Here is a 12232-nt window from a genome sequence, read left to right as displayed (position 1 = left end):
CGAGTTTACGGTGATGCCATTTGGGCTAACCAATGCACCTCCAGTGTTCATGGACCTGATGAATTGAGTGTTTCATCAATACTTGGATAAGTTTGTTATAGTCTTCATCGATGACATTTTGATATATTCCAAGAGTAAGGAGCAACATGAAGAGCACTTGAGAATAGCCTTAGAGGTATTATGCAAGGAAAAGCTGTATGCCAAATTCAAGAAGTGCGAGTTTTGGCTTGAACGAGTTGGATTTCTTGGACATGTAGTTACTGCCCAAGGGATTGAAGTAGATCCCGCAAAAGTAGAAGCAGTAACCAACTGGAAAGTACCAACAAATGCTGGCGAGGTACGGAGTTTTCTAGGATTGGCTGGATATTATAGGAGATTCATAGAAGGATTCTCCAAAATAGCTGGACCAATGACGCAGCTTACAAGGAAGGGAGTAAAATTCCAATGGACGGAAAAATGCGAACAAAGTTTCCAAGAACTTAAGCAGAAGTTGATATCAGCACCTGTATTAACAATACCTGAAGGTACGGAAGGGTTTGTTATATACAGCGATGCATCCAAGCGAGGATTGGGATGTGTACTATTGTAAAATGGAAAAGTGATAGCCTATGCTTCAAGACAATTGAAGAAACATGAGCAAAACTACCCGATGCATAATTTAGAACTTGCAGTGGCAGTACACGCTTTGAAGATATGGCGACACTACTTTATGGACGGAAGTTTGATAGCTACACAGATCACTAAAGTCTCAAGTATTTCCTCACATAGAAGGAATTGGATATGCAATAAAGACAATGGTTGGAATTGGTGAACGATTACGACTGCACTATTCACTACCATCGGGGTAAGGCTAATGTTGTGGCCGATGCTCTAAGTAGAAAATCAATGGGACAATTGACGTCACTACCCACCTCTCAAGTGGAGTTAGTCAAGGACTTGGAAAAGTTACAGATCGAAGTGGTTACCACACCAGGACAAGTCACTGCTCGTCTAGCAGCTTCAATAATTCGACCTACTCTTAAAGATCGAATTATAGAAGCACAAAATAAAGACTCATTTTTAAAGAAGATTAAGAATGAAGTTGGTACCGATAAGAAAAAGGACTTTGGAATAACTGAGGATCAGGCTTAGAGAAAGAATTTGCGTACCTAAGGATGAAGCCTTGAGAAACAAGATATTAAAATAAGCTCATTCCACCCCGTACACTGCACATCCCAGTGGTACGAAAATGTATCGAGATCTTCGAGATACATTTTGGTGGAGAAATATGAAAAGAAGTATAGGGCTATACATGCAGAAGTGCATGGTATGTCATCATGTTAAGGCTAAACACCAAAAACCAGCTGGATTGTTAAATCCACTAAATATACCTGAATGAAAATGGGAAAATATCATGATCGACTTTGTGGTTGGATTCCAGAAGTCAGCAAGAGGAAATAATGCTATATGGGTAGTAGTGGATTGACTAACGAAGTCAGCTCATTTTCTTCCAGTGAAAATGACATTCAGTTTAGACCAATAAGCACAGTTGTACATTAAAGAGGTTGTGCGATTACACAGCGTACCTATATCTATTATGTCTGACAGAGACCCAAGGTTCACATCCAAATTTTGGAAGGAGCTATGGGAACGAAGCTGAACGTTAGTATAGTATATCACCCTCAGTCCGATGGTCAGTCTGAAAGGACCATCCAAACTTTGGAAGACAAGCTAAGAACATGTGTTTTGGATCTAGGAGGTAATTGGGAGTCATACTTACCTTAGGGTTTAGGGTTTAGGGTTTAAGGGTTTAAGGGTTTAGGGTTTAAGGTTTAGGGGTTTTTTTATTTTTTTATTTATTTTTATTTATTTATTTTTTTTTATTTATTTATTTTTTATTATTATTATTATTTTTTTTAAGCAAATACCACTAGTGTGGTTTATTTTATATAATGAAAAGCGAGAAAACAAATAGAGGAGGGGGCATGGACCTGACCTCCAGCAAATGTAAATTGTAACAAATATCTGAAGATAAAATGCAATCACAGTAAACAAGACACGAGCAAAAACTAATGAAAGGTACTCAAGGGTATTCCCGAGGGTAAATCTTCGGGTGGTAGTACATAGACATTGATCGAGTCATGCGTCTGGTTTGAAACATTTCCGGATCATAGTAGTTTGCGATGTCTGGCTCGCTCGTTGGAGAGGGGTCTCGCCTGCGTGTAGGAGCCTGCTTTGGTGATAAGAACTGTTCAGATGGTGGTGCACTGAATGTCGGGCGAAAAGCGGGTGCATCTGATCTCATTGTACTAGTCGTAGGTGCGTCTAATCTCATGGTGTTCTGTGCTACGACATCTGAATCATGGGAGATTGACCTGCTTGCTGTAGGGACATCGTCCTCTGCATTTTGCATGCAGTTTCCAAGTCCCATGCCATCCATGTCTCTCTGTATATGTTCTTTCACCTTATTGTGTGTAGGAGCTGTGATAGAAGGACTAGGTGAAGGTGTCTGCGTAGGAGTCTTACTCACAGAAGGTCCCTCTCCAAAGAGCTTAAAAACCAAGTCTTCAATAGCAAATCTCATGGTAGATCCAACTTTCATTCCATGGTCCTTCTTAAAGTGATCAATCAACATATGCTTGACACCATGTCGCTCTGAGCTGATCTCAGCCAACAACCCCTGTGCAAGAGTGGTTTGAGGAACTGTCCCGGTACCTGATCCCTGCGCTGACTGAGTACCATCTGTGTGTGTCTTCAATGGTGGAGAACTCATATGCGTCCGCTCAGGGGGTACATCAGTAGTAGCTGTGGGAATAGGAGCTATGGAAGTAATAATAGGAGAAGTGGGTACCTCGATAGGAGCATTTGGAGTAGGCTCAGCAACTGAATGAATATACGGAGGTACCTCTGGATCAACTGTGATACGAGTAGAGGTAGGAACTGCCGATGTAGATTCTGACTCTGTCACAACTGCAATAGTAGTAGTGGGAAGCACAGAAGGCACTGCTGAAACTGGAACCCACTGCTTCTTTGGCTCCACAAACGTCACCTTGCCCTTATCCTTATCAGTCCTAGTAATAGGGGGCCGAACAGGGGGGTGCACAACAACTGTAGGAGGAGGAGGAGGAACCGTAGTACACTGATCATAAGAATGACCCAAGTGTTTACAAGAAAAGCAAAAAATTGGCCACTTCTCATAGATAACTGTCTGCCAGAAGCCACGGTTACCAGCGCGCTCAATCCAAACCCTGTCGGGCAACTTATGCCCCAAATTCACCTCAATGCATACCCTTGTCTCACTAGGTCGTCTCAAGTCAGTGGTGGCCTCATCAATTCTCAAGGGCATTCCTATTGCCCTAGATAAGGTGAAAAGGAACCCCTTCGCATGTAAATGTACTGGAAGCAGAGGGAACGATACCCATACGGGAACTATCGGAGTCTCTTGCTCAGGTGTAAAGTCACATGTCCACTTAAGGACTCTCATCGGACAACCATCAATATACCATGAAGGTTTAAGAAAAAGCCTGCTGTAATCCTCCTCATGTGTAAGGTGTATAAGAATGTGTGTTGTGTCAATCAGTCCCACCTCGAAACAACCATGGAACCCAAACTTAGAAAAAATCTCACGTACCTTCCTCATGGTTGGCTTGCGATGTGGAAATTTTCCCACAAGTGTATACTTGTAAGGATCAGCAAGTGTAGCCTCCTCGGATTCAGTCAAAACTATTTTTGGCTCACCCATATGTATAAAGGGTTCTTTAGCAGCAAACCCAGCAGTGGAAGAGTCATCTATACCCTGTATAACCGATGCAAACGACTTTCGTGACCTCCGTTCAGCTTGAGACAGGCCCGGACGGCCAGAAACTGTAGTAGCATAGGTCTTTCGACCCTGATTGAGCACTGTCTGGGCCTCATGTGGAAAAACCGATGACGAAAATGGATTCAATTAACTGGAAGAACATTCTGATCAAAAGTTGCCGGAGGACCACCGGAACGCCGCCGGCCGGCCGCTAGCGGCTCCATTTTCTGGCCAAAATAAACCGGAGGCAGAATTTTATGATTTTCAATAGTTTTGTGCAGAATTTCACGCTGAATAATGCGGTCAGGCGCGTTTCCCAAGGTGAGAACCGTAGAGGCCGTTTAGGGTTTGGGGTTTGGGGTTTGGGTTTGGGGTTTCGGGTTTCGGGTTTCGGGTTTCGGGTTTTCGGGTTTAGGGTTTAGGGTTTTGGGTTTTGGGTTTTTTTTTTTTTTTTTTAGAAAAGACATCCACACATCCTTAATGACTTTTTAGGGTCCACCAAGGAAGGTCGATGGGGGTTAAGGGTTCCCCAACCATGTTTATTTCATAAAAATCAAGAGTACAGGAAAGGAGGGGGGCATAAACCTGACCTCCAAAAAGCAACAGTGCAACAAATGAAAAATTAGAAAAGAACAAAGTAAATGAGGAAGTACTACTCCCTTGTACAAGAAAAATGAAAAAATGATTGCCTAAACTACGAACCTCTAAAGCTGGGCAATCCATATCTGTCGATCTGCACCAATGCCCTAATTTGTCGAGGCAGGTCAAGTGGTCCATATTCTTGGTAATATTGGTGATCCCAACCCTCTGAAGCAAGAGAATCTGCAACCTGGTTACCTTCTCTGTAGATATGAGAAACTGTGTCTCTGTCAAGGCAAATGACGTCTCTGATCTGTCTTAGAATACCCTGAATCGTCCATGGTCCTCCACCTTTGATGATGCAGTGAATGGCCAGCATTGAATCTACCTCAATCCAAATAGCTGATATCCCAAGTCCTCTGGCCAATAGAAGCCCATCTAGTATGGCTCTGAGCTCAGCCTCCAAAATGAAACATGTTCCATACGATGCTGAGAATGCCCTGATACAGTATCCTGCGTGGTCCCTAATGATGCCTCCACCACTTGCAAATCCATCTTTAACGCATCCATCGGTATTGATCTTGTAGGATCCAATAGGTGGAGTGCGCCAAACAACCATAACAGGTGGTGGTGGGAGAGGATGGGTCAAAGAAATTCCAAAAATGGATGCAAGTGTCACATCTCCTCGCCAATGCTCAACTCGAAATAGTCCTCCCATATGAAGGAAGGAGATCATGCGGTAGACCCTCCAAATAATACGTCTAGCCACCATACGAATACCTCTATGCTTCGCATCATTCCTCTCAGTCCATAGAAACCAAAATACCAGTAGAGGAATGATAATACGAATGTGTCCAAGGCAAACGTGTTGTCCAGAATACCGCCATCTCTGGAACCTCTGTCTGACCCCCTAACCTGAAGTCATAGGTATCTGAAAGATGTCTCCAAAGTGCTGCCATACCTGATCGGAGATGCTGCTGCTCGTGAAAATATGATTGATGGTCTCAATCTCGGAACAACACTGACAACGAGAAGCCAACTGACATCCAATTCTCCTCTGAATAACAACATCTACCGGAATGAGATCCTGCCATAGTCTCCAGCAGAAGAATGAAATAGTGGCAGGCAAAATAGAGCTCCACAGTAGTCGATATGAGTCCTGAGGCTGGCGAACCGAACGGACAAGTTGCCATGCTGATTTGGTGGTAAAGTCACCATCCGAAGTAATTTTCCAAACAATTCGGTCCGGGGCATCTGCACATAAAGGTATCGCCCCTATCTATTCCGCCATGTGAGAAGGAAGGGCCTGTAATAGCCGTCCAAAATCCCACCCAGTGCCATCAAAAAAATCCTGTACCCTCGCAGATGTGTGCTGTCTGTGGGGGAATAGGGATGCCAATGTGGACTCGCCCATCCAACAATCATGCCAGAAGAGAATCTGATCGACTCCAAGGTGCCAAGCAATGTGTGGATCCATCCGTGGCCCAACTGATTTCAGCCTTTTCCAGGTAGGGGAAGCTGAACTGGGAACTGCTGCAAGTGAAGGATGCATCCCCTTACAATACTTGCCCAGTAAAAACTGAGCCCAAAGTGAACTCTGAGAACGGAACAGCCACCAGAGCTTCATGGAGAAGGTGTCCACCACATCCTGTAATCTCCTAAAGCCGAGGCCTCCCTCATCAGTAGGAAGGCAAATCGCCTTCCAACTCCTCCAATGTAGACGTCGTGCTTGATCCTTAGAATCCCATAGAAATCGGGCAAAGATGCTCTCAAGTTTCTTCAGCACTGTCTTGGGCGGCTGCATAATTTGAAGAAGATGTAAAGGTATGGAAGAAAGTACTGACCTCAGTAATGTAATACGACCCCCAGGCGATAGTAATCGTGAGGCCCAGCCTGATATCCTATCCCTTATCTTCTGGATAAGGTCATCATAAAGGAAGCTCCTCTTAGTCCCCTTGAATAAAGGGACACCCAAGTAAGTGAAAGGCTGCTGCTGATGTCTGAAGCGAGTCAAAATCTCTAGTCGTCTGATCTGACTAGTGGATGCCCGTTTGGATAGTATAATACTGCTCTTCTCTTTATTCACCAATTGGCCAGAAACTCTTTCATAGTGCTCCAAGCAGTCTAAGACCCTCCTAATAGACTGTTTCTGACCGTTGGCAAAGATGATCATATCGTCAGCAAATGAGAGATGTGAGACAAGGGCACTACCTCCATGTCGATAACACATACTGGGATACTTCTGAAACCTCTGAGTGAGCAAGCGTGAGAAGTAGTCTGCTGCAATGATGAATAAGGATGGGGAGATAGGATCACCCTGTCTGAGTCCTCGTGAGGAGGGAAAGAAACCACATGGGCGACCGTTTAGGAGTACGGAGAAATGACACTCCGAAACGCACCGCCTGATTCTGTCAATCCAGATCTGATCAAATCCAAATACCTCCAATATAGAATAAATTAAGCCCCAGTCCATGCGATCATATGCTTTAGCCATGTCTAACTTCAGCATAGTGTTTCCCCCTCGCACTCTATCATCCAAACTGTAGAGAAGCTCCTGAGCCAATAAAACATTATCTCCAATCAGACGGCCTGGGATGAAACCACTCTGTGGAGGGGAAATAATGCGCGGTAGCAGTGTACTCAACCGAGTGTTCAAAAGCTTAGTAATAATCTTATTGAACACTGTCCTCAGCATCCCTCACTCGCTGGAAAATGTCTCCAAACACATGTCGATTCCACCAGCGCAGTCCCTGTTTCATCCTAAAGAATTTCTCCCAAAGAGCAGCCATCCCCGTAAGATGAGTGGGGAGTGACCACTTCTGAGAGACAAATGCTAAGAAATCATGATGCTCGGTCCAAACGTTGAGGAATCTGAAAGGCCTAGGCCCCAAGTCATCATCAAAAGTCCACTGAAGTAATAAAGGTGAATGATCAGATGAAGTCCTATTCAAGTGCTTCACTGTAAGCTGTCGACAAAGTGCTGCAGCTGAAGAATTAATGAGTACTCTATCCAATCTCTTCCTGACCCGACCATTGGTCCAAGTGTATCGATCCCAAGGAAACCTGCATCCTCTAAACCACTGTCCAACATCATATCAGAAAAAGCTGTAGTGCCTCGATCATGGGTATTATGACCTGTGCGCTCTCCATCATGAGTAATAACGTTAAAGTCTCCCCCAATATCCAAGGGTCATCCATATCTAGGGGGATGTGGTGAAGACCCGCCCACAAATCCCTCCTGACAGAAGCATCACAAGAAGCATAAACTGGAGTAAAATAGATGGGACGAGCTATTCTGGGGTCCTCAACTTTAACGTGAAGAAACTGGGGGTGATCAACAATAATAGTAACATTAGTCCCCGAGTTTCAGAAAAACCAAATCTTATTCGATTCATTCTGAGCTCCCGTATCGAAGCGCAGATAGCGTTGAATATATGCAAAGCTGTGCTGAAGAACAAAGGGCTCCAGTATAACCAAAAGATAAACCTGATGAAGCTGTATAAGTTTCTTCAGGCGCCGACGAGTAGCTACATTAGCTACACCTCTCACATTCCAAATGATGGCACTCATAGGGAAGGAGAATGTGAAGAGTTATCATGTGACTGACTCCTGGTGATCCTTCTGCTCGGATGTGGAGTATTAGTAGCCCGTGGGTGTTTCTTTCTTGTGACTCGGACAAAACCATCATCCTCTGATCTACCAGCCATACCCACCAAATCCTCAGCAGAAGACCTACGGAACACACCCTGCCGATGGACCTCAATCTTTGATGTAGCTTTAGTATCTGACTGATCAGACTCTACTGAAGGAATAGAAGCTTCAATGTTCTGTTGACAAACAAGTGGAGAGCTAGAGGTAGGATTACCAGTACGGCCAGGTGTAGGGTCGGGAAGCTGTCTGACAACTGTATCTATAGCCTCTGAATCATGTGTTCGTCGAGACATGTCGTGAGCCAAGGGGTCAGTGTAATCACAATCAACATGAATAACAGGCTGTGATGGAGCCAAGGCTGGTGTAATGGCACTCGAAGAAGCAATAGTGTCTGGAGCTACTGACTGCACTATTGGAGGATTAACTGAAGCAGTGGCTACTACAGATGCAATTGACTGGGCTACAGTAGGTGGATCCGCTTGGGAAACATGCGCACCTGATGTGCTAACCTGCTGTCTCTTCTGCTCTCTACGAACTGGGGTCCACCTCTGACGTGGCTCACCCTGAATTGCCTTTCCCTTGTCCTTATCCTTAGCAGGGATAACAGGTTTAGGGATAGGCTCAACAACAGGAGGTGGTGCTGGTCTTATGCCAAGTTTACACTGAACTTCTAAGTGCCCAAAATGTCTGCATTTGTAACAAAATTCTGGCTTCTGATCATATATAACTTGTTGCCAATAGCCACCGATCTTTTCCCTCTCAATCCAAGCTCTGTCAGGGAGATCGTAGTCCAAATTAACCTCCACACATACTCTAGCCTCACTAGGGCGGCGAAGATCAGATGTTGCCTCATCAATACACAATGGAAGGCCAATAGCTTTAGCAATAGCATATAAACTACTCTTAGCCCGAAAGTGAATAGGTAGCAGTGGAAAGGATACCCAGACTGGAGCAATTGGGGTCTCTTGCAGTGGACTAAAGCTTGGAGTCCATTTGAAGACTCTCATAGGGGAACCATCAATATACCACAGTGGTTTGAGGAATAACCGTGCATAGTCATCCTCGTACGCCAAGTGAATCAAAATGTGTGTGGCATCAATTAGACCAATAGTATAATCACCACAAAAACCAAAGCGAGAAAAGTTTTCATGTACCTTAAGCATAGATGGCCTCCGATGCACAAATTTGCCAACAAGTGTAAACTTGTATGGTTCAGCCAAGACTTCTTCATCCGCCTATGTGAATAGAATGGCAGGTTCACCATGATGGATGAAAGGGTCCCTAAAAATGAGCCTGTGGTCAGTGGATTTTTGTGATGCTCGAAGGATTTGAGCAAAGGAATGCTTTTGACTCCTCTCTGCTTGAGAAACTACTGGCACATTACCAACTGCTGTAGCATAAGATTTTGGACCAGAATGAGCAGTTGTGGAAGTTGCAGTGGCTCGTGGTGTTGCACGTGGTGGTGGGGGTTGCTTGCGTACAGAAGGGACTCGCGCGTTGATGGTACGCGCAGTTTGGGATATACGAGGTGGAAATGTGTTGATCCTTGGAGTTTTTCCATGATTTGGAGCCAGTGGTGCAGTTCCTGGGATCAAAGGAGGTCCAAAAACATTAGAAGGATTTGCCTCGATATGTGTGCCACTTGGCACATTTCCCAATGTAGATTTCTCGTCATTTTCAGCCGGAGCAATGGTCTCTCCAAAGGTTTTCATATGCTCTGAAGATGATGGCAGTGTCAAAAATGCAGAATTCTGCCCAGAAACAACAGTACCAACTGCCTCGATTTGCATGCTTTTTGGCACGACGTCCAATGTAATATTTTCGATCGAATTGATAGTCCCTTCTGATGTTTTTGGACCTGCTGAGTTCATTGGAGGTGTCAATTTTCTCAAATAATGCTCAGAAATGGAAGAAATCTGACCAGCAGCACTAGAGGTGTGAAGAACACCGTTTGATTCCAAGATTCGACAAATTAATGATGTAATCTCAGCAATTGGAACATTACCCAGAGTATTTGGGGCTTGAATTTCATTTACCCCACGTTTAATTGTAGAATCAAACACATGTGTGGGGTCAATTAAGAGAGAATCGGACTTTTGACCTTGAGGGATTGAATCCGTTCGATTTGCGAGATTGGGGTAAAATTGGTGAAGACCCATATGATGTGGATGTTGCCCATGATGAGAGGAGTCGAAATTGGGTGGTTTGCCACTGTGGGTCCCACTGGTGGCGCCGAAAAATTGAAAGGAAGGCAGCGATTCGGCAGGTAGCGTAGGCGGGACTTCCAGACGCAATTCCGGTCGATTAGGGGCTCCAAATGGTGAGTGGGGACCATGGTTGTGATCGTCTGGAGGAGGGCTACTGACCGACAGTGGTCCGCGATCGTGGGTCCCACCGGAGGCGCCGAAAAATTGAAATTCGACAGGCAGTGCAGGCGGAACTTTCTGATGCAATTTCGGTCGATTGGGAGCTCCAAATGGTGAACGGCGACCATGGTTGTGATCGTCTGGAAGAGAGCTATCGATCGACAGTGGTGCGCCGGCATGGGTATCACCGGAACAGTGATTTCCGGTAGAAATAGTTTGGGGCAGATTCGATTTTGGGCTCGATTTTCATCAGATTTCGACGAGTTTATTGCTGGCGGTTGGGTGTAGGTTATAGAGGGAATTGAGGTGGTTCTATTGGTGGTCGGATCCGATGGCCATGGTGGTCGGAATGCAGCCGGCTGGGGTTCCATTTTGGGTGACTACAAATCTCCAAAAATCACCTATCTCTAGAGAGAAAATGTAAGGGTTGATTTAGGGTTTAGGGGTTTAGGGTTTAAGGGTTTTTTAGGGTAGTGTGTTTAGGGTTTTTTTTTTTTTTTTTTTGGTTTTTGGTTTTAGGGGTTTTTTTTTTTTTTTTTTTTAATAAAGACATCCACACATCCTTAATGACTTTTTAGGGTCCACCAAGGAAGGTCGATGGGGGTTAAGGGTTCCCCAACCATGTTTATTTCATAGAAATCAAAAGTACAGGGAAGGAGGGAGGCATAAACCTGACCTCCAAAAAGCAACAGTGCAACAAATGAAATATTAAAAACGAATAAAGTAAATGAGGAAGTACTACTTCCTTGTACAAGAAAAATGAAATAATGATTGCCTAAACTACAAACCTCTAAAGCTGGGCAATCCATATCTGTCGATTTGTACCAATGCCCTAATCTGTCGAGGCAGGTCAAGTGGTCCATATTCTTGGTAGCGCTGGTGATCCCAGCCTTCTGAAGCAAGAGAATCTGCAACCTGCTTACCCTCTCTGTAGATGTGAGAAACTGTGTCTCTATCGAAGCAAATGAAGTCTCTGATCTGTCTGAGAATACCCTGGATCGACCATGGTCCTCCACCTTTGGTGATGCAGTGAATAGCCAATGTTGAATCTGCCTCAAGCCAGATAGCTGAAATCCCAAGTCCTCTGGCCAATAGAAGCCCATCTAGTATGGCTCTGAGCTCAGCCTCCAAAATGAAACATGGGCCATAGAATGCTGAGAATGCCCTGATACAGTATCTTGCGTAGTCCCTAATGATGCCTCCACCACTTGCAAATCCATCTTTAACGCATCCATCAGTGTTGATCTTGAAGGATCCCACTGGTGGAGTGCGCCAAACAACCATAATAGGTGGTGGTGGGAGAGGACGGGTCAAAGAAATTCCAAAAAAGGGTGCAAGTGTCACATCTCCTCGCCAATGCTCAACTCGGAATAGTCCTCCCATATGAAGAAAGGAGATCATGCGGTAGACCCTCCAAATAATACGTCTGGCCACCATACGAATACCTCTATGCTTCGCATCATTCCTCTCAGTCCATAGAAACCAAAATATCAGTAGAGGAATGATAATACGAATGTGTCCACGGTAAATGTGCTGTCCAGAATACCGCCATCTCTGGAACCTCTGTCTGACCCCCTCCCCTGAAGTCATAGGTATCTGAAAGATGTCTCCAAAGTGCTGCCATACCTGGTCGGAGATGCTGCTGCTCGTGAAAATATGATTGATGGTCTCAATCTCGGAACAACACTGACAACGAGAAGCTAACTGACATCCAATTCTCCTCTGAATAACAACATCTACTGGAATGAGATCCTGCCACAGTCTCCAGCAGAAGAATGAAATAGTGGCAGGCAAAATAGAGCTCCACAGAAGTCGATATGAGTCCTGAGGCTGGCGAACCGAACGGACTAGTTGCCAT

General features: G+C 44.8%; 1 protein-coding gene across 1 annotated transcript in view; it reads right to left on the bottom strand.

The window, feature by feature from the left end:
- Window positions 1-2048: 2048 nt before the first annotated feature.
- The window catches only part of LOC111373328, a 33359-nt gene continuing 23175 nt past the window's right edge, over window positions 2049-12232 (bottom strand). Inside the window, exon 2 of the mRNA XM_022995841.1 lies at window positions 2049-3107. Coding sequence (XP_022851609.1) covers window positions 2063-2752 — 690 coding nt within the window. The 5' untranslated portion in view covers window positions 2753-3107 and the 3' untranslated portion in view covers window positions 2049-2062. The remainder of the gene's footprint in view (window positions 3108-12232) is intronic.

Source organism: Olea europaea, unplaced genomic scaffold (genome assembly GCF_002742605.1).
Source record: "Olea europaea var. sylvestris unplaced genomic scaffold, O_europaea_v1 scaffold1112, whole genome shotgun sequence".
Lineage (NCBI taxonomy): Eukaryota > Viridiplantae > Streptophyta > Magnoliopsida > Lamiales > Oleaceae > Olea > Olea europaea.
Note: the sequence above shows the minus strand (reverse complement) of the source record. Positions and strands in the feature narration are given on the sequence as shown.